Genomic DNA, 23,547 nt, shown 5'->3' with positions numbered 1-23,547 from the left:
GAGAGTGCAGGAGCAGCCCATACAGGAAACCCCTCCGCGCAGAACTGAAAGGCACGGAGGGGATTTCCCCGAGGCGGCTCAAGTTGTGAGGCGCCGGCTCCCGAGGGAGGTTCCGGGGTTTGGCGCCGAAGAGGAATTCTGTCCGGATGAGGGTCACTTCGGATGGGATCTCAACAGCTCTACAAACCTGTGAACATACTCACAGGTGCATACATTACACAACCTTTTATGTGACACCTTATCGAATGCCTTTTGGAAATCCAAATATATTACATCGACTGGTTCCCCTTTATTTACCCTGCTAGTTACAGCCTCAAAAAACTCTAATAAATTTATTAAACACAACTTCCTATTTATAAAACCATGTTGACTCTGCATAATAAGTCTGCCATATTAAGATTTTCTAAGTGCCCTGTTTCCACTTCTTAATAATAGATTTCAGCATTTTTCCAACGGATTATGTGACGCTAACTGGCATGGTTTTATGAAAGGGAAATTGTGTTTATCAAATGGATTGGAGTTTTATTCATTCTGCGATGTGGGAGCGCTGGCAAGGCCAGCATTTATTGCCATCCCTAATTGCCCTCGAGAAGGTGGTGGTGAGCCGCCGCCTTAAACCGCTGCATTCCTTGTGGTGAAGGTACTCCCACAGTGCTGTTAGGGAGGGAGTTCCAGGATTTTGATCCAATGACGATGAAGGAACAGCGATATGTTTCCAAGTCAGGATGGTGTGTAATTTGGAGGGGAACTTGCAGGTGATGGTGGTCCCATGCGCTTGCTGCCCTTGTCCTTCTAGGTGGTAGAGGTCGCAGGTTTGGGAGGTGCTGCCGAAGAAGCCCTGGCGAGTTGCTGCAGTGCAAAACAGATACGCCGCTTTGGGTACTGTTGAGGGGGATGACTCATCAGGGGAGAGCTGCAGCAGCCAAGTTCATAGCATCGTGGCGGGCTCTGCTGCACAGGAGGGCAGGAAACAGCATGGGAGAGCTACAGTGATAGGGGATTCGATTGTAAGGGGAATGGATAGGCGTTTCTGCAGCTGCAACCGAGACTCCAGGATGGTATGTTGCCTCCCTGGTGCAAGGGTCAAGGATGTCTCAGAGCGGGTGCAGGACATTCTGAAAAGGGAGGGTGAACAGCCAGTTGTCGTGGTGCATATAGGTACCAACGACATAGGTAAAAAACGGGATGAGGTCCTATGAGACGAATTTAGGGAGTTAGGATCTAAATTAAAAAGTAGTAATCTCAGGATTGCTACCAGTGCCACGTGCTAGTCAGAGTAGGAATTGCAGGATAGCTCAGATGAACACGTGGCTTGAGGAGTGGTGCAGAAGGGAGGGATTCAAATTCCTGGGACATTGGAACCGGTTCTGGGGGAGGTGCGACCACTACAAACCGGACGGTCTGCACCTGGGCAGGACCAGAACCAATGTCCTAGGGGGAGTGTTTGCTCGTGCTGTTGGGGAGGAGTTAAACTAATATGGCAGGGGGGTGGGAACCTGCAGGGAGACAGAGGGAAGTAAAATGGGGGCAGAAGCAAAAGTTAGAAAGAAGAATAGTAAAAGTGGAGGGCAGAGAAACCCAAAGCAAAAAACAAACAGGGCCACATTACAGCAAAATTCTAAAGGGGCAAAGTGTATTAAAAAGACAAGCCTGAAGGCTCTGTGCCTCAATGCGAGGAGTATTCGGAATAAGGTGGACGAATTAACTGCGCAGACAGCAGTTAACTGATATGATGCAATGGGCATCACGGAGACATGGCTCCAGGGTTACCAAGGCTGGGAACTCAATATCCAGTGGTATTTAGGAAGGATAGGCAGAGTGGAAAAGGAAGCGGGGTGGCGTTGCTGGTTAAAGAGGAAATTAATGCAATAGTAAGGAGGGACATTAGCCTGGATGATGTGGAATCGGTATGGGTGGAGCTGCAGAATACCAAAGGGCAGAAAACATGAGTGGGAGTTGTGTACAGACCAACAAACAGTAGTAGTGAGGTTGGGGATAGCATCAAACAAAAAATAATGGATGTGTGCAATAAAGGTACATGGGCGACTTTAATCTACATATTGATTGGGCTAACCAAACTGCTGGCAATGCGGTGGAGGAGAATTTCCTGGAGTGTATTAGGGATGGTTTTCTAGACCATGTGGAGGAACCAACTAGGGTGCTGGCCATCCTAAACTGGGTGATGTGTAATGAGAAGGGACTAATTAGCAATTTTGTTGTGCGAAGCCCCTTGGGGAAGAGTGACCATAATATGGTAGAATTCTTTACTAAGATGGAGAGTGACAGAGTTAATTCGGAAACTAGGGTCCTGAACTTAAGGAAAGGTAACTTCGAGGTATGAGGCGTGAATTGGCAAGAATAGACTGGCAAAGGATACTTAAAGGGTTGACGGTGGATAAGCAATGGCAAACATTTAAATATCACATGGATAAACTTCAGCAATTGTACATCCCTGTCTGGAGTAAAAATAAAACGGGGAAGGTGGCTCAACCGTGGCTAACAAGGGAAATTAAGGATAGTGTTAAAACCAAGGAAGAGGCATATAAATTGGCTAGAAAAAGCAACAAACCTGAGGACAGGGAGAAATTTAGAATTCAACAGAAGAGGACAAAGGGTTTAATTAAGAGGGGGAAAATAGAGTACAAGAGGAAGCTTGCTGGAAACATAAAAACTGACTGCAAAAGCTTCTATAGACATGTGAAGAGAAAAAGATTAGTGAAGACAAACATGGGTCCCTTGCAGTCGGATTCAGGTGAATTTATAATGGGGAACAAAGAAATGGCAGACCAATTGAACAAATACTTTGGTTCTTTCTTCACGAAGGAAAACACAAATAACCTTCCGAATGTACTAGGGGACAGTAGGTCCAGTGAGAAGGAGGAACTGAAGGATATCCTTATTAGGTGGGAAATTGTGTTAGGGAAATTGATGGGATTGAAGGCCGATAAATCCCCGGGACCAGGGAGGCAACATACCATCCTGGAGTCTCGGTTGCATTCCAGAGTACTTAAGAAAGTGGCCCTAGAAATAGTGGATGTATTGGTGATCATTTTCCAACAGTCTATTGACTCTGGATCGATGCCTATGGACTGGAGGGTAGCTAATGTAACACCGCTTTTTAAAAAAGGAGGGAGAGAGAAAATGGGTTATTATGGACCAGTTAGTCTGACATCAGTAGTGGGGAAAATGTTGGAATCAATCATTAAGGATGAAATAGCAGCGCATTTGGAAAGCAGTGACAGGATCGGTCCAAGTCAGCATGGATTTATGAAAGGGAAATCATGCTTGACGAATCTTCTGGAATTTTTTAAGGATGTAACGAGCAGAGTGGACAAGGGAGAACCAGTGGATGTGGTGTATTTGGACTTTCAAAAGGCTCTTGACAAGGTCCTGCACAAGAGATTGGTGTGCAAAATCAAAGCGCATGCTATTGGGGGTAATGTACTGATAGAGAACTGGTTGGCAGACAGAAAGCAGAGAGTCGGGATAAACGGGTCCTTTTCAGAATGGCAGACAGTGACTAGTGGAGTGCCGCAGGGCTCAGTGCTGGGACCCCAGCTCTTTACAATGTACATTACCGATTTAGATGAATGAATTGAGTGTAATATCTCCAAGTTTGCAGATGACACTAAACTGGGTGGTGGTGTGAGCTCTGAGGAGGATGCTAAGAGGCTGCAGGGTGATTTGGACAGTTTAGGTGAGTGGGCAAATGCATGGCAGATGCAGTATAATGTGGATAAATGTAAGATTATCCATTTTGGGGGCAAAACCACGAAGGCAGAATATTATCTGAATGGCGGCAGATTAGGAAAAGGGGAGGTGCAACGAGACCTGGGTGTCATGGTTCATCAGTCATTGAAAGTTGGCATGAAAGTACAGCAGGCAGTGAAGAAGGCTAATGGTATGATGGCCTTCATAGCTAGGGGATTTTGAGTATAGGAGCAGGGAGGTCTTACTGCAGTTGTACAGGGCCTTGGTGAGGCCTCACCTGGAATATTGTGTTCAGTTTTGGTCTCCTAATCTGCGGAAGGACGTTCTTGCTATTGAGGGAGTGCAGCGAAGGTTCACCAGACTGATTCCAGGGATGGCTGGACTGACATATGTGGAGAGACTGGATCAACTGGGCCACGAGTTCAGCAGTCGGGAGGTGCGTCGCTGAGGCGTGAGTCCGGGGTCGGCGAGAGGCCGATAAAGGCCACGAGTTCAGCAGTCGGGAGGTGCGTCGCTGAGGTGTGAGTCCGGAGTCGGAGAGGCCTATAAAGGCCCAGCTTGTGCAGCTACAGGGAGAAGGCAAAAAAGTAGTAGAAAGAAACAGAAAGGTGACATCACAGCCAAGGGGGTAAGTGATTGGCTAGTGATTGGTGAGTAGTTTTTCTTTTTTCTCTTCTATAACAGTGAGTAAACTTTAGCATTGTTGTTGCCAATTTAAGTGTATCTAAGGGTTAAGTCATGGCGGGAGAGCTCGGTCACGTGATATGCTCCTCCTGTACCATGTGGGAACTCAGGGACACTTCCGTTGTCCCTGACGACTACGAGTGCGGGATGTGTATCCGCCTCCAGCTCCTGACGGTCCGCGTTGCGGAATTGGAGCTGAGGGTGGATTTACTCTGGAGCATCCACGATGCTGAGAATGACGTGAGTAGCACATGTAGCGAGTTGGTCTTACCGCAGGTGAAGGGTTCACAGCCAGCTAGGGAATGGAAGACCAGCAGGAAGAGCAGTGCAAGGAAGGTACTGCAGGGGTCCCCTGCGGTCATCCCCCTGCAAAACAGATACACCGCTTTGAGTACTGTTGAGGGGGATAACTCATCAGGGGAGGGCAGCAGCAGCCAAGTTCATGGCACCGTGGCTGGCTCTGCTGCATTGGAGGGCAGGAAAAAGAGTGGGAAAGCGATAATGATTGGGGATTCAATGGTAACGGGAATAGATAGGCATTTCTGCGGCTGCAACCGAGACTCCAGGATGGTATGTTGCCTCCCTGGTGCAAGGGTCAAGTATGTCTCGGAGCGGGTGCAGGACATTCTGAAAAGGGAGGGTAAACAGCCAGTTGTTGTGGTGCATATTGGCACCAACGATATAGGTAAAAAAAGGGATGAGGTCCTACGAGATGAATTTAAGGAGCTAGGAGCTAAATTAAAATGTAGGACCTCAAAAGTAGTAATCTCGGGATTGCTACCAGTGCTACGAGCTAGTCAGAGTAGGAATCGCAGGATAGCTCAGATGAATACGTGGCTTGAGCAGTGGTGCAGCAGGGAGGGATTCAAATTCCTGGGGCATTGGAACCGGTTCTGGGGGAGGTGCGACCAGTACAAACCGGACGGTCTGCACCTGGGCAGGACCGGAACCAATGTCCTAGGGGGAGTGTTTGCGAGTGCTGTTGGGGAGGAGTTAAACTAATATGGCAGGGGGATGGGAACCAATGCAGGGAGACAGAGGGAAAGAAAATGGAGACAAAAGCAAAAGTCAGAAAGGAGATGAGAAAAGTGGAGGGCAGAGAAACCCAAGGCAGAAAACAAAAAGGGCCACTGTACAGCAAAATTCTAAAGGGTCAAAGTGTAATAAAAAGGAAAGCATGAAAGCTCGGTGCCTTAATGCAAGGAGTATTCGGAACCCAGGAGAGGGCTCTGAGCTAGTTAGAGTGGGTGAGAGCTCAGATGAACAGGACCCCAAGAAAGAATGCAAAAGGCAGGAGGCAACAGAGCAGAGTAGCACTGGGGTAAGTGTTAACCACAAGGTGATAGGAAGGGACAATATGTATGAATATAAAGGGGCTGCAGGAGGGGTCAAAACTAAAAATCATGGTTTAAAAACTAGTATTAAAACACTCTACCTAAATGCATACAGCATTTGATATAAAGTAAATGAGTTGACGGCACAAATCATTACAAATGGGTATGATTTGCTGGCCATTACAGAAACGTGGTTGCAGGGTGGCCAAGACTGGGAATTAAACATGCAGGGGTATCTGACAATTCGAAAAGATAGACAAGAAGGGAAAGGAGGTGGGGTAGCTCTGTTAATAAAGGATGATATCAGGGCAGTTGTGAGAGATGATATTGGCTCTAATGAACAAAATGTTGAATCATTGTGGGTGGAGATTAGAGATAGTAAGGGGAAAAAGTCACTGGTGGGCATAGTTTATAGGCCCCCAAATAATAACTTCATGGTGGGGTGGGCAATAATCAAGGGAATAATGGAGGCATGTGAAAAAGGAATGGCAGTAATCATGGGGGATTTTAACCTACATATCGATTGGTCAAATCAAATCGCATGGGGTAGCCTTGAGGAGGAATTCATAGAATGCATACGGGATTGTTTCTTAGAACAGTATGTTACAGAACCTACAAGGGAGCAAGCTATCTTAGGTCTGGTCCTGTGTAATGAGACAGGAATAATAAACGATCTCCTAGTAAAAGATCCTCTGGGAATGAGTGATCACAGTATGGTTGAATTTGTAATACAGATTGAGGGTGAGGAAGTAGTGTCTCAAATGAGCGTACAATGCTTAAACAAAGGGGACGACAGTGGTATGAGGGCAGAGTTGGCTAAAGTAGACTGGAAAAACAGACTAAACAGTGGCACAATTGAGGAACAGTGGAGGACTTTTAAGGAGCTCTTTCATAGTGCTCAACAAAAATATATTCCAGTGAAAAAGAAGGGCAGTAAGAGAAGGGATAACCAGCCATGGATAACCAAGGAAATAAAGGAGAGTATCAAATTAAAAACCAATGCGTATAAGGTGGCCAAGGTTAGTGGGAAACTAGATGATTGGGAAAATTTTAAACGACAGCAAAGAATGACTAAGAAAGCAATAAAGAAAGGAAAGATAGATTACGAAAGTAAACTTGCGCAAAACATAAAAATGGATAGTAAAAGCTTTTACCGATATATAAAATGGAAAAGAGTGACTAAAGTAAATGTTGGTCCCTTAGAAGATGAGAAGGGGGATTTAATAATGGGAAATGTGGAAATGGCTGAGACCTTAAACAATTATTTTGCTTCGGTCTTCACAGTGGAAGACACAAAAACCATGCCAAAAATTGCTGGTCACGGGAATGTGAGAAGGGAGGACCTTGAGATAATTACTATCACTAGGGGGGTAGTGCTGGACAGGCTAATGGGACTCAAGGTAGACAAGTCCCCTGGTCCGGATGAAATGCATCCCAGGGTATTAAAAGAGATGGTGGAAGTTATAGCAGATGCATTTGTTATAATCTACCAAATTTTTCTGGACTCTGGGGGAGGTACCAGTGGATTGGAAAGCAGCTAATGTAACGCCTCTGTTTAAAAAGGGGGCAGACAAAAGGTAGGTAACTATAGGCTGGTTAGGTTAACATCTGTAGTGGGGAAAATGCTTGAAGCTATCATTAAGGAAGAAATAGTGGGACATCTAGATGGGAATAGTGCAATCAAGCAGACGCAACATGGATTCATGAAGGGGAAATCATGTGTAACAAATTTACTGGAATTCTTTGAGGATATAACGAGCATGGTGGATAGAGGTGTACCGATGGATGTGTGTATTTAGATTTCCTAAAGGCATTCGATAAGGTGCCACACAAAAGGTTACTGCAGAAGATAAAGGTATGCGGAGTCAGAGGAAATGTATTAGCATGGATAGAGAATTGACTGGCGAACAGAAAACAGAGAGTCGGGATAAATGGGTCCTTTTTGGGTTGGAAATCGATGATTAGTGATGTGCCACAGGGATCGGTGCTGGGACCACAACTGTTTACAATATACATAGATGACCTGGAAGAGGGGACAGAGTATAGTGTAACAAAATTTGCAGATGACACAAAGATTAGTGGGAAAGCGGGTTGTGTAGAGGACACAGAGAGACTGCAAAGAGATTTAGATAGGTTAAGCGAATGGGCTAAGGTTTGGCAGATGGAATACAATGTTGGAAAATGTGAGGTCATCCACCTTGGAAAAAAAAACAGTAAAAGGGAATATTATTTGAATGGGGAGAAATTACAACATGCTGCGGTGCAGAGGGACCTGGGGGTCCTTGTGCATGAATCGCAAAAAGTTAGTTTGCAGGTGCAGCAGGTAATCAGGAAGGCGAATGGAATGTTGGCCTTCATTGCGAGAGGGATGGAGTACAAAAGCAGGAAGGTCCTGCTGCAACTGTATAGGGTATTGGTGAGGCCACACCTGGAGTACTGCGTGGAGTTTTGGTCACCTTACTTAAGGAAGGATATACTCGCTTTGGAGGGGGTACAGAGACGATTCACTCGGCTGATTCTGGAGATGTGAGGGTTACCTTATGATGATAGATTGAGTAGACTGGGTCTTTACTCGTTGGAGTTCAGAAGGATGAGGGGTGATCTTATAGAAACATTTAAAATAATGAAAGGGATAGACAAGATAGAGGCAGAGAGGTTGTTTCCACTGGTCGGGGAGACTAGAACTAGGGGGTGCAGCTTCAAAATACGGGGGAGCCAATTTAAAACCGAGTTGAGCAGGAATTTCTTCTCCCAGAGGGTTGTGAATCTGTGGAATTCTCTGCCCAAGGAAACAGTTGAGGCTAGCTCATTGAATGTATTCAAATCACAGATAGATAGATTTTTAACCAATAAGGGAATTAAGGGTTACGGGGAGCGGGCGGGTAAGTGGAGCTGAGTCCATGGCCAGATCAGCCATGATCTTGTTGAATGGCAGAGCAGGCTCGAGCGGCTCGATGGGCTACTACTGTTCCTAATTCTTATGTTCTTATGGAGTTTAGAAGGATGAGAGAGGATCTCATAGAAACGTATAAGATTCTGATTGGATTGAACAGGTTAGATGCGGGAAGAATGTTCCCGAAGTTGGGGAAGTCCAGAACCAGGGGGCATAGTCTTAGGATAAGGGGTAGGCCATTTAGGACTGAGATGAGGAGAAACTTCTTCACTCAGAGAGTTGTTAACCTGTGGAATTCTTTGCCGCAGAGAGTTGTTGATGCCAGTTCATTGGATATATTCAAGAGGGAGTTAGATATTGCCCTTACGGCTAAAGGGATCAAGGGGTATGGAGAGAAAGCAGGAAAGGGGTGCAGAGGGACTGATCAGCCATGATCTTATTGAATGGCGGTGCAGGCTCGAAGGGCCGAATGGCCTACTCCTGCACCTATTTTCTATGTTTCTATGTTTCTGTCTTGTAGATGGTAGACACTGCAGCATACTTTGTGCCGGTGGTGGAGGGAGTAAATGTTGAAGATGGACGGGGTGCCAATCAAGTGGGCTGCTTTACCTGGATGCTGTTGAGCTTTTTGAGTGTTGTTGGAGCGGCATTCATCCAGGCAAGTGGAGAGTATTCTATCACACTCCTGACTTGTGTCTTGTAGATGGTGGAAAGGGTTTGGGAGTCAGGAGTGTGATTGCCGCCGAATACCCAGCCTCTGATCTGCTCTTGTTGCCACAGTATTTATGCGGCTGTTCTAGTTAAATTTCTGGTCAATGGTAATGTTGTTGAATATCAAGGTGAGGTGGTTAGACTGTTGCTTGTTGGAGATGGTCATTGCCTGGCACTTGTGTGGCGCGAATGTTACTTGCCACTTATCAGCCCAAGCCTGAATGTTGTCCAGGTCTTGCTTCATGCGGGCATGGACTGCTTCCTCTTCTGAGGAGTTGCAAATGGAACTGAACACTGCAATCATCAGTGAACATCCTCACTTATGATGGAGGAAAGGCCAAGATTGAAGCAGCTGAAGATGGTTAGGCCTCGGACACTGCCCTGAGGAACTCCTGCAACAATATCCTTGGGTTCAGGAGAATGATCTCTAACATCCACAACCATCTTCCTTTGTGCTAGGTGTGACTCCAACCAGTGGAGTGTTTTCCCTCTGATTCCCATTGACTTCAATTTTACAAAGGCTCCTTGATGCCACACTCGGTCGAATGCTGCCTTGATGCCAAGGGCAGTCATTCTCATCTCACCTCTGGAATTCAGCTCTTTTGTCCATGTTTGGACCAAGGCTGTAATGAGGTCTGTAGCCGAGTGGTCCTGGTGGAACCCAAACTCCATCAGTGAGCAGGATATTGGGGAGTAAGTGCCGCTACTGTTGATGACACCTTCCATGCTGATGATTGGGAGTAGACTGATGGGGTGACAATTGGTTGTCATCCTTTATCATCAGGGCTAAATCCCCCCTCCTTTTCCATTCTGTCTGTCTTTTCTAAATGTCAAGTAACTGTAATATTTAGTTCCCTGGACCTTTTATCAATTGATAATAGATAATTGAAGATTCTACAAAGAGCATATAAAATACAAGCTGATGAAAGCTCATTGACCTGAAACATTGGGCTGAATTTTAACCTGAAAGAGCGCATGGGTTTAGATGCAAGGTTAATGGCGGCAAAAATGTCATCGGCTCCAACCCGCCGACATCCACAATTGACTGGACGCGTTAGACTGCGTGCACACAACCCCCTTGGGACAGGCAGGTTTCAATCAACATATGTAAATGAGAGTTTATTTTCTACACTTTCGAGTTCTGATCTACACATTGGAGCTCAGACCTATCAGATCAGCATGGGTGCTGCTTACGCTGTTAGATTGGACCTCAGATGTGGACCAAGATGATCAGCAGCAGCATCAACAGCACTAGCAGCAGCCTGCTGGTCACAGACCTGTAGCTCCTCAGGAGGGGAGCAGCAGAGAGGTGTAGTTCGCAGGAGGCCATACCCAGCACACAGGGTAGACAGGCAGAGGACAAGCTTCTTCGACATGTCTGAACATCAATATGTCAGGAGGCACAGGGTGTTGTGTCAAGTAGTGGCAGATATTTGCAGCCAACTGGAACATGACCTGTTGCCTGCTAGGCGTGGTGGCACTGCTTTGCTAATAGCTATCAAAGTCACCACAGCTCTAAACCTTTTTGATTCTGGTTTCTTCCAGGGATCTGCTGGAGAAATTTGCAGGATGTCCCACAAATGCATAAGACAGGTTGTTCGCCAGGGCCGCCAAATATGTCAACTTTTCCCGCGATGATGCCAGTCAGAGTGAGCAGGCACTCTGGATCTCTAGGTAGTTTTCCACAGGTTGAGGGTGTCATCGACTGCACACATGTGGCAATTAGGGGACCCACAGATCACTCAATTGCAAAGGGTTCCACTCCATCAATGTCCAGCTGGTGTGCAACCACCAAAAGATCTTTATGCAGGTGTCCCCACGATTACCGGGCAGCTATCATGATGCTTTCACCTTGTGGCAGTCCAACCTCCCTGATGTCTCCGCACATGGAAGCAGTTACCGGCTAGTTGTTAGGAGACAAGGGATACCCACTTAAAACATGGTTATGACACCTCTCAGAAACACGAAAAATGAGGCCCGGGAATCAATGCCATATTACCACCAGATGTGTCCTCGAACTAGCCATCAACATGTTGAAGAACTGCAGATGCCCTTCAGTACGCACCAGCTAGGGTCTCCAGAATGATCGTGGTGTGCTGTGGTCTGTACAACATTGCACAGCAGCAAGGTTTGGACTTGCAGGAGGACCAAGGCGCAGAGTGCAGAGCCTCTTTGGAGAATGCCAAGGATTCCGAAGAGGAGGAAGACAAGGTGGAGGATGGCGATGAGGCCAATACACCACTAGCTGCACACACTTCTGCCTGTGATGCCTTGATTATTGCGAGATTCACTCAGGTTCTACCAATGCATCGTGGGCCGCCCCGACCTGTGTAAGAACACCACCGCAGGTCAGGGCTATAAATAGAGCTGGAGCACGGGCCCTGGAACATCGTGGCGGAGGTGCGGCGAATGAGGGTACGGGGCCCAGAAGAGCCGAGGGCCCAGGGGCAGCACGGACCAGCCCACACTGCGATATGTGTGCGCACTAGGTCCGTGCAGCAGAGCAGGTCTCCAGTCGTCTTGGTTAATTCTTGCCACTGGATAAAGGCCTATCTCTGCCAAACCCGTGTGGTGGCTGATGTGCAAGTCACCACACGTTTTAAAAAAAAATCCACGCGCAAGCATGTTCCCCCCCTCAACTGGAGTTCAGGACTGGAACATCAGTTCCTTCATTGAAACATCTGTGAACTCTTGTGGAAGCAAGTCATCCTCGTTCGAGGGACCACCTATGATGATGACCAATGCACCCAACTCATAACCACACACAAAAGCCACTTTTCCCACTCTCCCCTCACCCAATGTCACTAACACAAAGCAGTCTTGCAAATAACCAAGCATCTCTTTCACATCCCCCCATTGGTCGCCATCAATTCATGTCTTCCCATTCGTCATTACACAACTGAAACAGTCACTTGCCAGCCAGCAACCAAGAATGGGCAAAATGGGAAAGTGGTGCAAAAAATGATATTTATGTGCTGCAAGTAAAGAGCAAAAATGTATCAACATAACAATGTCTAAAACACCCATGCATCCCCATGTGCAGCTAAAAATCTTTAATCTTCCTTTTCCCAGTGCTTCTACATGGTGCAACACCTGTGGTTTGAGCAGAAGTTGAGGCAGGCTGCTCACATCCCTGCTCGAACTGTTGAGATGTTCTTGGCCGAGGTCCTTTGGGTTTTGGAACCCATGAGAGCCCCCATCAAAGACTGCTCCACTTGTGCAGGGGTAGACTCGGCCATTGCAACACAAGGCAGCATGTCGGGTAGTGACTAAGGGAGGGGGGGGAATCAGTCAACTGGTGAGAAATGGAAGCTTTTTGAATGGAGTCCTCGCTTCCATGTCCCCTTTCGTCATTATCCCTTTCATGGCCCAGCCCCACTTCACTGCTACTATTGTGCTGGAGAACACTTTGGTGCAGATCAGCGGGGCGCTGCAAGGCTAAGGTTAGCGTATTGGTCATCCTATTTAAGGTGGCATCCAGAGTCTGCAAGCCCTTGTTCAAGGCCTGCATGCACTCATGCGATTGCCACATTTGCCATTCTATTCATGGAAGAAGACATCATCACACTGGCCTGTGACAGGAACCCACTCATGCTTGAGGCAACTCCTCCAATTGCTGTGCAATCGTGGACAGTGAGCTTGGAATGCCTGTCAGTGCATCGCACAATCTCTGCTGCTGCTCAACGATTATCTTCTTCATCACCACCTCCGAGATACTGCACCGGGTCCAGCTGAGCAGAGCTCGGAGAGGTTTGTGCCCTCTGATGCGAACCCTTCACTGCTGTCCCTGACTCTACCATCTGCTCTTGCTCACTTGTGAAGTGTGCATCACCAACCATCTCTCTAACTGGTCCCACCAAAGTGCGAGTATCTGAGCTGGTGCATGGCTTGCATGAGTCCTGTGATGGTGCACCCTCCGAGGAATTGAGTTCTTCTGAGGAATCATCATCAGCGACCTTCACCAACTCCTGCTGCATGCGTGAGAGCCCTGTGGAAGATAAAACACATGAATGAGTACTGACAAGGTAAGAATTTTGGAAGTTATCATTATGAACATGATCATATTTCACTCGCTGTCGACATCAAGTCAACATGACTGAGTGTTGTATGACACAGGGCTGTCTGTTAGTTAATTCTGTCATCAGGTAGCTGGGAGACCCTCTTCTCTCCATCTCACAAGGTCAGGCACGCCGAGACTCCGCTGATCTGCAGTGCCTGCTCCTCTGCACTTGTGAGTTGTGAGATCTGTGGAGAACCATCTCTGGTTCTCTGCCTCTCCTTAGTGTTCTATACTCTCTTCTGCAAGGAGGGAAAGAACAGACCTATGAGTGAGTGTAATGAAATGTGTCCAACTGATGGATGGAGTGTATTTGGTGAGGGTCACAATGAGGGAGAGGCATTCAATTGCTTAACAATGAGGGTGGGTGTCAGTGGTGATGGAGAGTTGGGGATGTGAGGAAGTGCATAGACAGAAAGGGATGTGCAAGGTGTATCTGCAAGGTAAGAGGGTGTGAGGAGTGATGTGCTGGAGAAGGCAGAGTGAGGAGTTTGGGGTGATATACACATCAGGATGTAGGTGAATGTGCAACTTCCCTTTCTTTTCATTCGCTCCTTGCACTGCATCCAGGAGCATGGCACCACATTTCTGCTGCGCACCACCTCTGCCACCTCTAACCATGCCGCCTTGCTTTCTGCTGCAGGTTTTCTCCTCCCATTGCTGGGGAATAGTATGTCCCTCCTACTCCTCACAGCCCCCAGCAGCCCATCCAGGGAGGCCTCATTGAACCGGGTTGCAGCCTTTGCACATCTCCCTTCCATTTTTCTCTTTCCTCCTTTCTTCACCAGGACTCCAAATATCTCCAAATTACATCTTTGGATTGCCCCCTTAAATACTGGAATTGCGATCGCGTCATATGGGACGTCATCATGCCCGCTGCTGCTGATTGGACGGGAAATGAGGAAGTTAAATGATAATGAGGTGGCTGGGTTAAAAAGTCACTGACAGACATATTTCCAGGTTTCCCAGGCGATATCTGACTCCCCTATCCCAGCGCATCTGCAAGTTGATGTTGCAGCCGTAACTCTCTTTCTCTCTCCACAGACTGCTGAGTGTTTCAAGCATTTTCTGTTTTTATTTAAAATACAAGCCTCTATACATCATATTTTCCCTTTTATCACTTCCTTTTGTTGGAAGGATTGTAAAGCTCTTGGAACATTATTTTATTTACTGCTGGCATGTGAAGATCAAAGTCCACTGGCTAGTTTTAATTCCTGAGATTCATAACATCACAGAAACTGTACCTTTGGACCCAGTGCACTGATTGCTGTGCTTAACTTGAGGCTCATTACCTCTCTTGCAGCTAAACTGATTAATCACCTCTTCACCACAGTGCAAATGTACCTTAGTCAAATGGAAATATGTAGGTTGCCCCATCCTGCTCTAAGCAAAGCTGGAACATATGGGAAATAGCACATTTAAAAACACTTGTATTCTCTATAGCTTGCTGATGGTAAGATTGAAAAAAAAATTGGAAGCCTATTGTATAGTACGATGGAGATTTCAAATCCCTTTTGAAATAGTATGAATAATGGGACTGCTCATTTTTTCAAGTAACTGGTAATGTTTATACTCAGACCTCCTCATGTTATGACTGACTTTAGAGAGAAGTGACTCCTTTTTGTACGAGCATTTGAGCATAGCAGACAGAATGAATGCAGGATTTCTGGTTCCATGCAGCTTTGCGTAATATATATGGTTACCACTTTGTCTTGTCACAGTATTTCATTTGCAAGTTCAGATAGTGAATATCAATAGGATGAGTTAAAAAGCACCGACACACTAATGTTTGACCATAGAGTGCCAGCAGGAGAATGCGATATTTAGATATTAACATTCCATTTGTGATACTGTGTGAGGAAGATGGACTGCATGCCTGCAGCCACATTATAATGCTGTTCTATTAATTCTTGCTTTATCATATACAGGTCATGATACATCCAACAATTTACTTTCAGGTTATCATATTGTACTTCAAATTTCTGTGACCTATTTCTGTTTAATTTTATGTTTTTGTGATTACTCACAGGTAAAAGGACCGTAGTCTCATTCCTTCTGTCCTCATCGCTGTCGATTCTGATTTACTTGGCTTTGGAGAAATACAGGGCAAAACTGGCAAATGACAAAGGACTGATTTTCTTCTCTGGCTTCGTGGGATCATATTTGTTTATTTTTTCACTGACTGTATCCTTTGCTGTATTAGCTAGACTAGCTTAATGGGCTAATTATGTAGAATAATTGTAGAATTATTAAAACCTAGTAAAATACAGTAATTTTTAAAATATGCTTTTCCACAAGAAGACTACGCAATAGTCGAGTTGATGATATCAGTGGATTAGGGCTTAACATGTTTGTGTGACATTCTTCTATCTACTATTTTAACACAGGAGTTAATCTTTTGATCTTAAATAGGTTACTGCCTTTGGTAAAAACAGGACAGAAGGGTGTCATGCAAATGCATTCGGTGTTTGTCCACTAAAGCTGGCAACAGTAATTTCTAGGCTAATTCATTTCTCAGTACATCACCTAAGTTGTAACATTGCCAACTTTCCCTTACAGTCTCCTGCCATGTGACACAGGTCAAAACTTTCTAATCAGCCCAGAGTGGAACTGAGCCATACAGAACAGGAAGGTCCCAGGTTTGGTCCCCAGTCTGTGCTGAGTTAGCTGATTTCAGCAGGGTAGATGTAAAGGCATTAAACTGACTTCATGATATCTGGAATAATGGAATGGGAAAGCTTTCAGCCAGGGCCCTGTTCCTCATCGCTATTCAGGAACTCCTGCTGGAACGTGTGCATGGGAATGGTAGTTGAGGTCAGGGACAGACTCGGCTGTGATTTCATCCATGGTGAGAGATCGTGGCAGAGGTGAGGTGAATGTTTCTGGCAGAGGAGCGGCGAGAGATCATGGTGGAGGTGCGGCAAATGAGGCTACGGGGCCCAGAAGAGCCGAGGGCCCACACTGCGATATGTGTGCGCACTAGGTCCCTGCAGCAGAGCACGTCTCCAGTCATTCTGGTTAACCCTTGCCACTGGATAAAGGCCTAGCTCTGTCAAGTCCATGTGGTGGCTGACGTGCAAAGGTCACTACACGTTAAAAAAATCCACGCACAGGCATCTTTCACCCCCTCAACTGGAGTTCAGGACTGGAATATCGGGTCCTTCATTGAAACATTTGTGAACTCGTCCCTTTTGGTGTGGAAGCAAGTCATCCTCGTTCGAGGGACCGCCTATGATGAGGATGATTGTTAAATATTGTCAACATTCACTGCCTCGGCTTACACATGACGAATGGCCACTTGTGTGAGCCAGTGGAGGGTTGATGGCACCATTTGTAAGGGAGCACACAATAAAATGGAAAACCTTGAATTGGGAACACTCAAAAACTAGACAAAAAGGAATATTACAACAAAATAAAAGATGGTCAGATTTTAACTGGGATTTGGGTGGATGGGGACAGGGCGGGCAGCATGCCTGCTCGATATCATTGTGAGCCCTGGTTGATTTCAACAGCTGGGTCTCATTATAATATTGTTTGCTGCCCATCCTGGAGCACGACCCATCTCCTCTATCTGGGAGTCTACCTTAGCCCCGACGAGGAAGCCTGGTCGGCGAACTGGCAAGAGCTGGAGGCCAAGGTCGCCGCTCGCCTAGGGCGCTGGACAGGACTGCTCCGAGTGCTGTCCTACAGGGGTTGAGCACTAGTCATAAACCAGCTGGTGGCCGCCATGCTGTGGTACCGGCTGGTCACTTTGACCCCTCCCCCTGCGTTTGTCGCCAAGATACAGAAGAAGCTGGTGGACTTCTTCTGGAACAACAGGAAGCACTGGGTCTCTGACGCGGTCTTGAGTCTCCCGCTTAGGGAGGGCGGTCAGTCGTTGGTGTGCGTCAGCACCCAGCTAGCGACTTTCCGTCTTCAGACCCTGCAGAGATATCTTTACGTCCGCTGGCGACGTATTTCTTCCGCCAGCAGCACGGCCTCAACTACGACACGCAGCTCCTGTTTGTGAGCTTGGGGGGCATCAGGACCGCTGTCCAGGAACTGCCTGTCTTTTACAAGGAACTCACCAGGGTCTGGAACAAAGTCTTCACCAAGCGCAGCTCTCCACCGGCTGGAGTGGCGGCTGTCCTGCAGGAGCCGCTGCTCGGGAATCCGAACCTCCACGACCGAGGTTTTAGGTGGCAGTCGGACGAGAGGGCTGTGGCTGGCGAGGTGACCAGGGTCAGGGACCTGCTCTATGGCGGAGGAGCGGGCTGGATGGCGCCAGACATGCTGGCATGGCGCCTAAATTCAGCCGAAGTCCGCCGCGCGGCCGATGCCATCAAGTCGCTAAAAACAGCTCTGGGCTCTGACTCTCCGTTAGGTGTGTCGAGGAGGCTCAAGCACGTGGGGAGATCCCGTCCGAAATGACCCCCGTCCGGACGGAATTCCTCATCGGCGCCAAACCCCGGAACCTCCCTCGGGAGCCGGCGCCTCACAACTTGAGCTGCCTCGGGGAAATCCCCTCCGTGCCTTTCAGTTCTGCGCGGAGGGGTTTCCTGTACGGGCTGCTCCTGCACACTCTCAACCTTGCCATCCTCGCCTGCTGTCCGGACACGCCATGGCGTACCATCTTGCCGTCCGGAGGAGGCGGCGGTCCCCAATGGAGGGCACTCTACACGGGAGTCCTCCCACTATTCATCGGGTGACTTGGCCTGGAGGATGGTGCACGGAGCAGTCCCGTGCAACAAATTTTTAAGACGGTTCACGGGCTCCCAGGCCGCCTGCAATTTCTGCGGTCTGGAGGAGTCCGTGTTCCATGTTTTTATTGAGTGCACGAGGTTGCAGCCCCTGTTTCATTATTTGAAGGGCTGCTCCTGAAATTCTGGTTGCACTTCAGTCCCACACTCCTGATCTTTGGGCACCCTGTGCGGAGGGGAGCGGGTAGGTCCGAGGGCCTCCTCGTAGGACTGCTCCTGGGCACGGCCAAGGGTGCCATCAGCCGGTCCAGGCAGCGGGCGGTCGAGGGGGTCGTTCAGCCTGACTGCCTGCCTCTCTTCCGTGCGTACATCCGGGCCACGGTGTCCCTGGAGATGGAGCACGCGGTATCCACTGGTACGCTCGCGGCCTTCCGCGAGAGGTGGGCGCCGGAAGGGCTGGAGTGCATTGTTACCCCCGGCAACCAAATTTGAATTTGAATTTATATGTTTTAAAGTTTAATTTGTTTTAATTGCCGGGTTTTAGTGTCCCCCTCCCCTTTTATAGGGGGCACTTGTAAAATATACGATTTTAATGCCCAAAAAAAACACAAAAAAAAACCTACAAAAATACAAAAAAAAACCTAAAAAAACCAAAAAAGGGCATTGAAAAATGCTTGGAGTGGCCCCCAGATTGGGGGGTACTTGATTAAAATGTTTTATTTTGTCTCCTCTAAAAGAGTTATTGGCTGCCCATACGATCACATCGGTAATGAGCAGCTCACCCAGTTCCAGGGCGGATTTCTAACGAGACGCCTGCAAATATTTAAAGGGTGAATGCCTCTCTTAAAGGAAGGTTGTATTCACTTTCATGAAATTGTTGTGTACAATTGCTGGAAAGAGGTGAAAATGAAAAAAAAAGCCCCCAGGTTCTCAGATACTTCTGTGCTGGCTCTTGTTGGAGAATTGAGGGCCAGGAGAGATCTCTGAGCTGAAATTCACTTGCGCTAGAAAGCTGGCGCACCTCCTGACTTTTGGGGCCATTACCATCAAAATTTTTTCCTGATCGATTTTCACTTCAAAAAAAGGAAAAATTGACACGGAGAAATTCAGCATGCTGCTAATGTGTTGCTAACGAGCCAACTACTCAAGGCCAAGGTTTGCAGCTAGGCCCTGAGAAGGGGAAGGAGTTGAATTTGACCATGACTGCTGTGAGATGAGCAAGGAGGGCAAGCCGCTTCACGGAATGGGAGCTGGACACCCTGATGTCATCATCATCATAGGCAGACCATCAGTATCGAGGAAGACTTGCATCCACTCCTGAAGTGAGTTCTTTGGTGGCTGAACAGTCCAATACGAGAGCCACAGTCCCTGTCACAGGTGGGACAGATAGTCATTGAGGGAAGAGGTGGGTAGGACTGGTTTGCCGCATGCTCTTTCTGTTGCCTGCGCTTGATTTCTGCACGCTCTCCGTGATGAGACTCGAGGTGCTCAGCGCCCTCCTAGACGCGCTTCCTCCACTTCGGGCGGTCTTTGGCCAGGGACTCCCAGGTGTCAGTAAGGATGTTGCACTTTATCAGGGAGGCTTTGAGGTGTCCTAGTAACGTTTCCTCTGCCCACCTTTGGCTCATTTGCCGTGAAGGAGTTCAGAGTAGAGCGCTTGCTTTGGGAGTCTCGTGTCTGGCATATGGACTATGTGGTCTGCCTAGCGGAGCTGATCAATGGTCAGTGCTTTGATGCTGGGGATGTTGGCCTGGTCGAGGACGCTAATGTTGGTGCGTCTGTCCTCCCAGGGGATTTGTAGGATCTTGCAGAGACATCCTTAATGGTATTCTCCAGCGACTTGAGGTGCCTACTGTACGTGCTCCATGCTTCTGCCCTACAGCCCTGTAGACCATGAGCTTGGTGGCAGTTTTGAGGGACTGGTCTTCAAACACTTTTTTCCTCAGACAGCCAAAGGCTGCACTGGCGCACTGGAGGCGGTGTTGGATCTCGTCGTCAATGCCTGCTCTTGTTGATCGGAGGCTCCCGAGATACGGGAAGTGGTCCACGGTGTCCGCTGTCGTGCCATGGATCTTGATGACTAGGGGACCGTGTTGTGTGGTAAGGATAGGCTGGTGGAGGACCTTTGTCTTGCTGATGTTTAGCGTAAGGCCCATGTTTTCGTACGCCTCAGTAAATACCTCGACTATGTCCTGGAGTTCAGTCTCTGTATGTGCGCAGACGCAGGCATCGTCCGCGTACTGTAACTCGACGACAGAGGATGGGACGGTCTTGGATCTGGCCTGGTGATGGCGAAGGTTGAACAGCTTCCCACTGGTTCTGTACTTTAGTTCCACTCCAACGGGATGTAAGATGTGGAGGACAGGAGAAGACTCCTCTATCTGGACGTGGGAAGACCAACAAGGGAGGTCTTCAATAATGCATGGAGGGAGACAGCAAGGGAGGTGTCAGGCACCTCCATCCATCAGAGGAATGCTGTGCAGTGCAAGAAAAGGTTCCATCATCCGTCTTATGAAAGTGAGTACCTCTTCAACCACTGCTGACCATGCATCTGCAAGCCTCTCCTTCAACATTCTCTTATTTCCCATACTCACTGTTCCGTCACTGAAGCAGCATTTCATTGTTCATGCCTCTATACATATATGTGTGTGTTCTCTCAATGGAGGCTCCCTTTCCCCTCACAATTACAGCTGCATGTCACGGAAAAACACTTATTTCAGGTGCGTCACCACCATGGTACTCACCAACCATATTTTCTTTTGCAGGCAAAACTGGCTTACAATAGAGGCGAGCAAATGTGGACAGGTGGTCGCGATGAGGCACGCAGGTCCTCACAGCTCTGGAGGAGAGGGCTGAGGCACTGGTTGGCGGGCATGGTGCGTTCCCTGTGGGATGTGGTAAGTGAAGGCCCTCCTTTAATGCTCTCTCCTTGAATGCTCCAGCGCCTACTGTTCTTTTCCTTCATGCAAGTCTGCTAGTTGCATCCTCCATGCCTTCATCCCCCATCTCCCCCTCACGGCAGTCTTTCTCCCATCTATGCTTGCAGATGACACGCCCTCTGTTGGCTCCAGTACTGGCGACGCTAACGTGGGCAGCATGGGTAAGTGAGGCTGTCCTTGAATGCGTTTTCTACTTGAATGCGCAAGCATCTACTGTGCCTTTCCTTATGAAAGTCTGCTATTTGAGGGCTCCGTGTGTCAATCCCCCACCTCCCCCTTACGGCAGCCCTTTTCCCATTTATGCTTGCAGGTGACAGACCAAGTGGCAGCACAGTCGCCAGTCAAGACAGACGTCGGAGAGCAGCTGGAGGCCTGCATCACAGCCATATCGACAGAAGCCCTTTAATTTCAACTCATAGCAGTGAGGAAATTGTGGGTTGAAGCCCTGCTGCGAGTATCCACAGCACTCTGACGTTTGGGGATGCCACTGAGGAGGAAGAGGAGAACACTGATGGCACCAACGTGTCACAGCTTTCACCCACACGTGCCAGCTCAGATACTAGGAATGTGTGGTCTGTTGTAGTTGAGGTAGTACAGGGGTCTGCACTGGGTGTTGCACCGGGGACTGCAGCATGATGACGTGGCTAGGCAACCTCGTGCCATCTCTCGGAGTTCTGCCGACGAGGACTCAGATGATGCCATTGATGTAGCGGCATACAAAAGAATGGTGGAGGCCATGCATTCCCAGATGTTGGGAGCACTGACAAGGGTGCCAGAGAGGCTGTCGGAAATGGTCAGGAGTGTGGAGGAGTCTGCCTCCCGCATAGTCGACAGCTCTGCACACACCATGGAGCTCATCATTGCCAGTGTGCAGGTGATGGTGGACTCCCAGAGACCGTGTGGATCCAGCTGTGATGCTGCGACCAGCAGGTGATGTGGCAGCTGCCATTTCAGGACAGGCACGAGGGTTCGAGTACATCGGTGCTGGATTGGAGAGGATGGCCACGGCCTTAGAAGCTCAGAATGCACTCTGGGCAACAGGCCATGGAGCATCTTACTGCTGCCATGTCTGCTGGCTTTGAGACGCTGGCTGCTCTCATGCAGCCTCAGCTCGATGCCACCCGACACCTCAGTGTTGCGTTTGCGATTGGGTCCACCACGGGCCATGGGGGACCTTCTGGTGTCGCGCCACAGCACCGACCTGACCTCCCTCAGCTTGGTGCTGGTGGTAGTGTGCTGCCCCCGGGGAGTGAGTCAGGCTCCTCGGACCAGGATCCTGATGAGGTGCTCCCTCAGGATCACAACATTCCTGACCCCAGACCTGCCACTCTGCCAGTGCCTCCACGCATGGCCTCACCCGAACCAAGCCAGACTGCACCCTCCCAGGAGTGTGCTGGCCAGTCTGCACCCGACCCTTCCAGGCCCAAAGGTGTTCGAGGGCATCTGACAAGGACATCTGTCGGTACCACACAACAACCACAACAGCCTTCCCAGACCCATGATGCAGCCACAGGGGAGACACTTCGGTGTAGGCATGTGCAAGAGGTGATATAACGAGATGCACAGGAGCAAAACATGATTATTTGGAAAACATAGCAGCTGATGGTAATATTTTTTGTTTCTGTTGTGTTTTTGCACTGACTTTAATCATTTGATAAATCTTTATTTTTGGCACATATATCTGGCCAGGTGTTTCATTCTGGACTGAGCAATTGTGTGTTGGCCATTGAAAGTGGGAGCTGAAGGGTCATGTGCGGATGACATTATGTAAATTGTGCAGCTATCAGACGTAGCTGCACCTCCCATGCAGGGTCGTGATGGGGACGATGCCTCCTGGCTGGGTGGTGACGGGGATTCTCCTCCTCCTGTGCCGTCTCCTCCTCCTCCTGCATCTTCTCATCATGAGATGGTACTGTTGGCTCCACCTCCAGTGGCTGTCCCCTCATGAGGGCCAGGTTGTGCAGCATGCAGCAGACCATGGCGAAGATGGAGACCCGTTCAGGAGCGTACCGCAAGGCACCACCAGACCGGTCCAGGCAACGGAACCTCTGTTTGAGGATGCCAATGCGCATTGCTCAATGATGCACCTGATGCCTGAATAAGCGTCGTGGTATGCAGGCTCTGTCGCTGTCCGGGGGTTCCGCAGTGGAGTGAGCAGCCAAGTGGACAGGGGATATCCCTTGTCGCCAAGCAGTCAACCGCAATCCTGATTTGGGCCGGTGAAGAGTGCGGGCACTCTGCTCTGGCACAGAATGAACAAATAATGGCAGCTGCCTGGGTACCTCGCAACATCCGCCAGGATCCGACGCTGGCGGTCACACACAAGCTGCACATTCAGCGAGTGGAACCCTTGCGGTTCACAAAGATCTTGGGGTGATGTTGTGGTGTCCTCGGCCCAACGTGTGTGCAGTTGATCACACCCCGCACTCTCGGGAACCCTGCAATTCGGGCAAATCGGCCTGCCACTCCAACTGCTTGTCCCTCGTCATGGGGAATGATATGTAGTCCGTCCTTCTCCTGTATAGTGCATCCATCACCT

General features: G+C 48.5%; 1 protein-coding gene across 2 annotated transcripts in view; it reads left to right on the top strand.

The window, feature by feature from the left end:
• The window catches only part of LOC139234699 (dolichyl-diphosphooligosaccharide--protein glycosyltransferase subunit KCP2-like), a 353,523-nt gene that overhangs the window by 44,712 nt on the left and 285,264 nt on the right, over positions 1-23,547 (top strand). For both annotated transcript variants that reach the window (XM_070865412.1, XM_070865477.1), the window contains exon 2: positions 15,420-15,574. In XM_070865412.1, the coding sequence (XP_070721513.1) occupies positions 15,420-15,574 (155 nt within the window). The remainder of the gene's footprint in view (positions 1-15,419; positions 15,575-23,547) is intronic.

Source organism: Pristiophorus japonicus, chromosome 1 (assembly GCF_044704955.1).
Source record: "Pristiophorus japonicus isolate sPriJap1 chromosome 1, sPriJap1.hap1, whole genome shotgun sequence".
In the NCBI taxonomy this organism is placed as follows: Eukaryota; Metazoa; Chordata; class Chondrichthyes; family Pristiophoridae; genus Pristiophorus; species Pristiophorus japonicus.
Note: the sequence above shows the minus strand (reverse complement) of the source record. Positions and strands in the feature narration are given on the sequence as shown.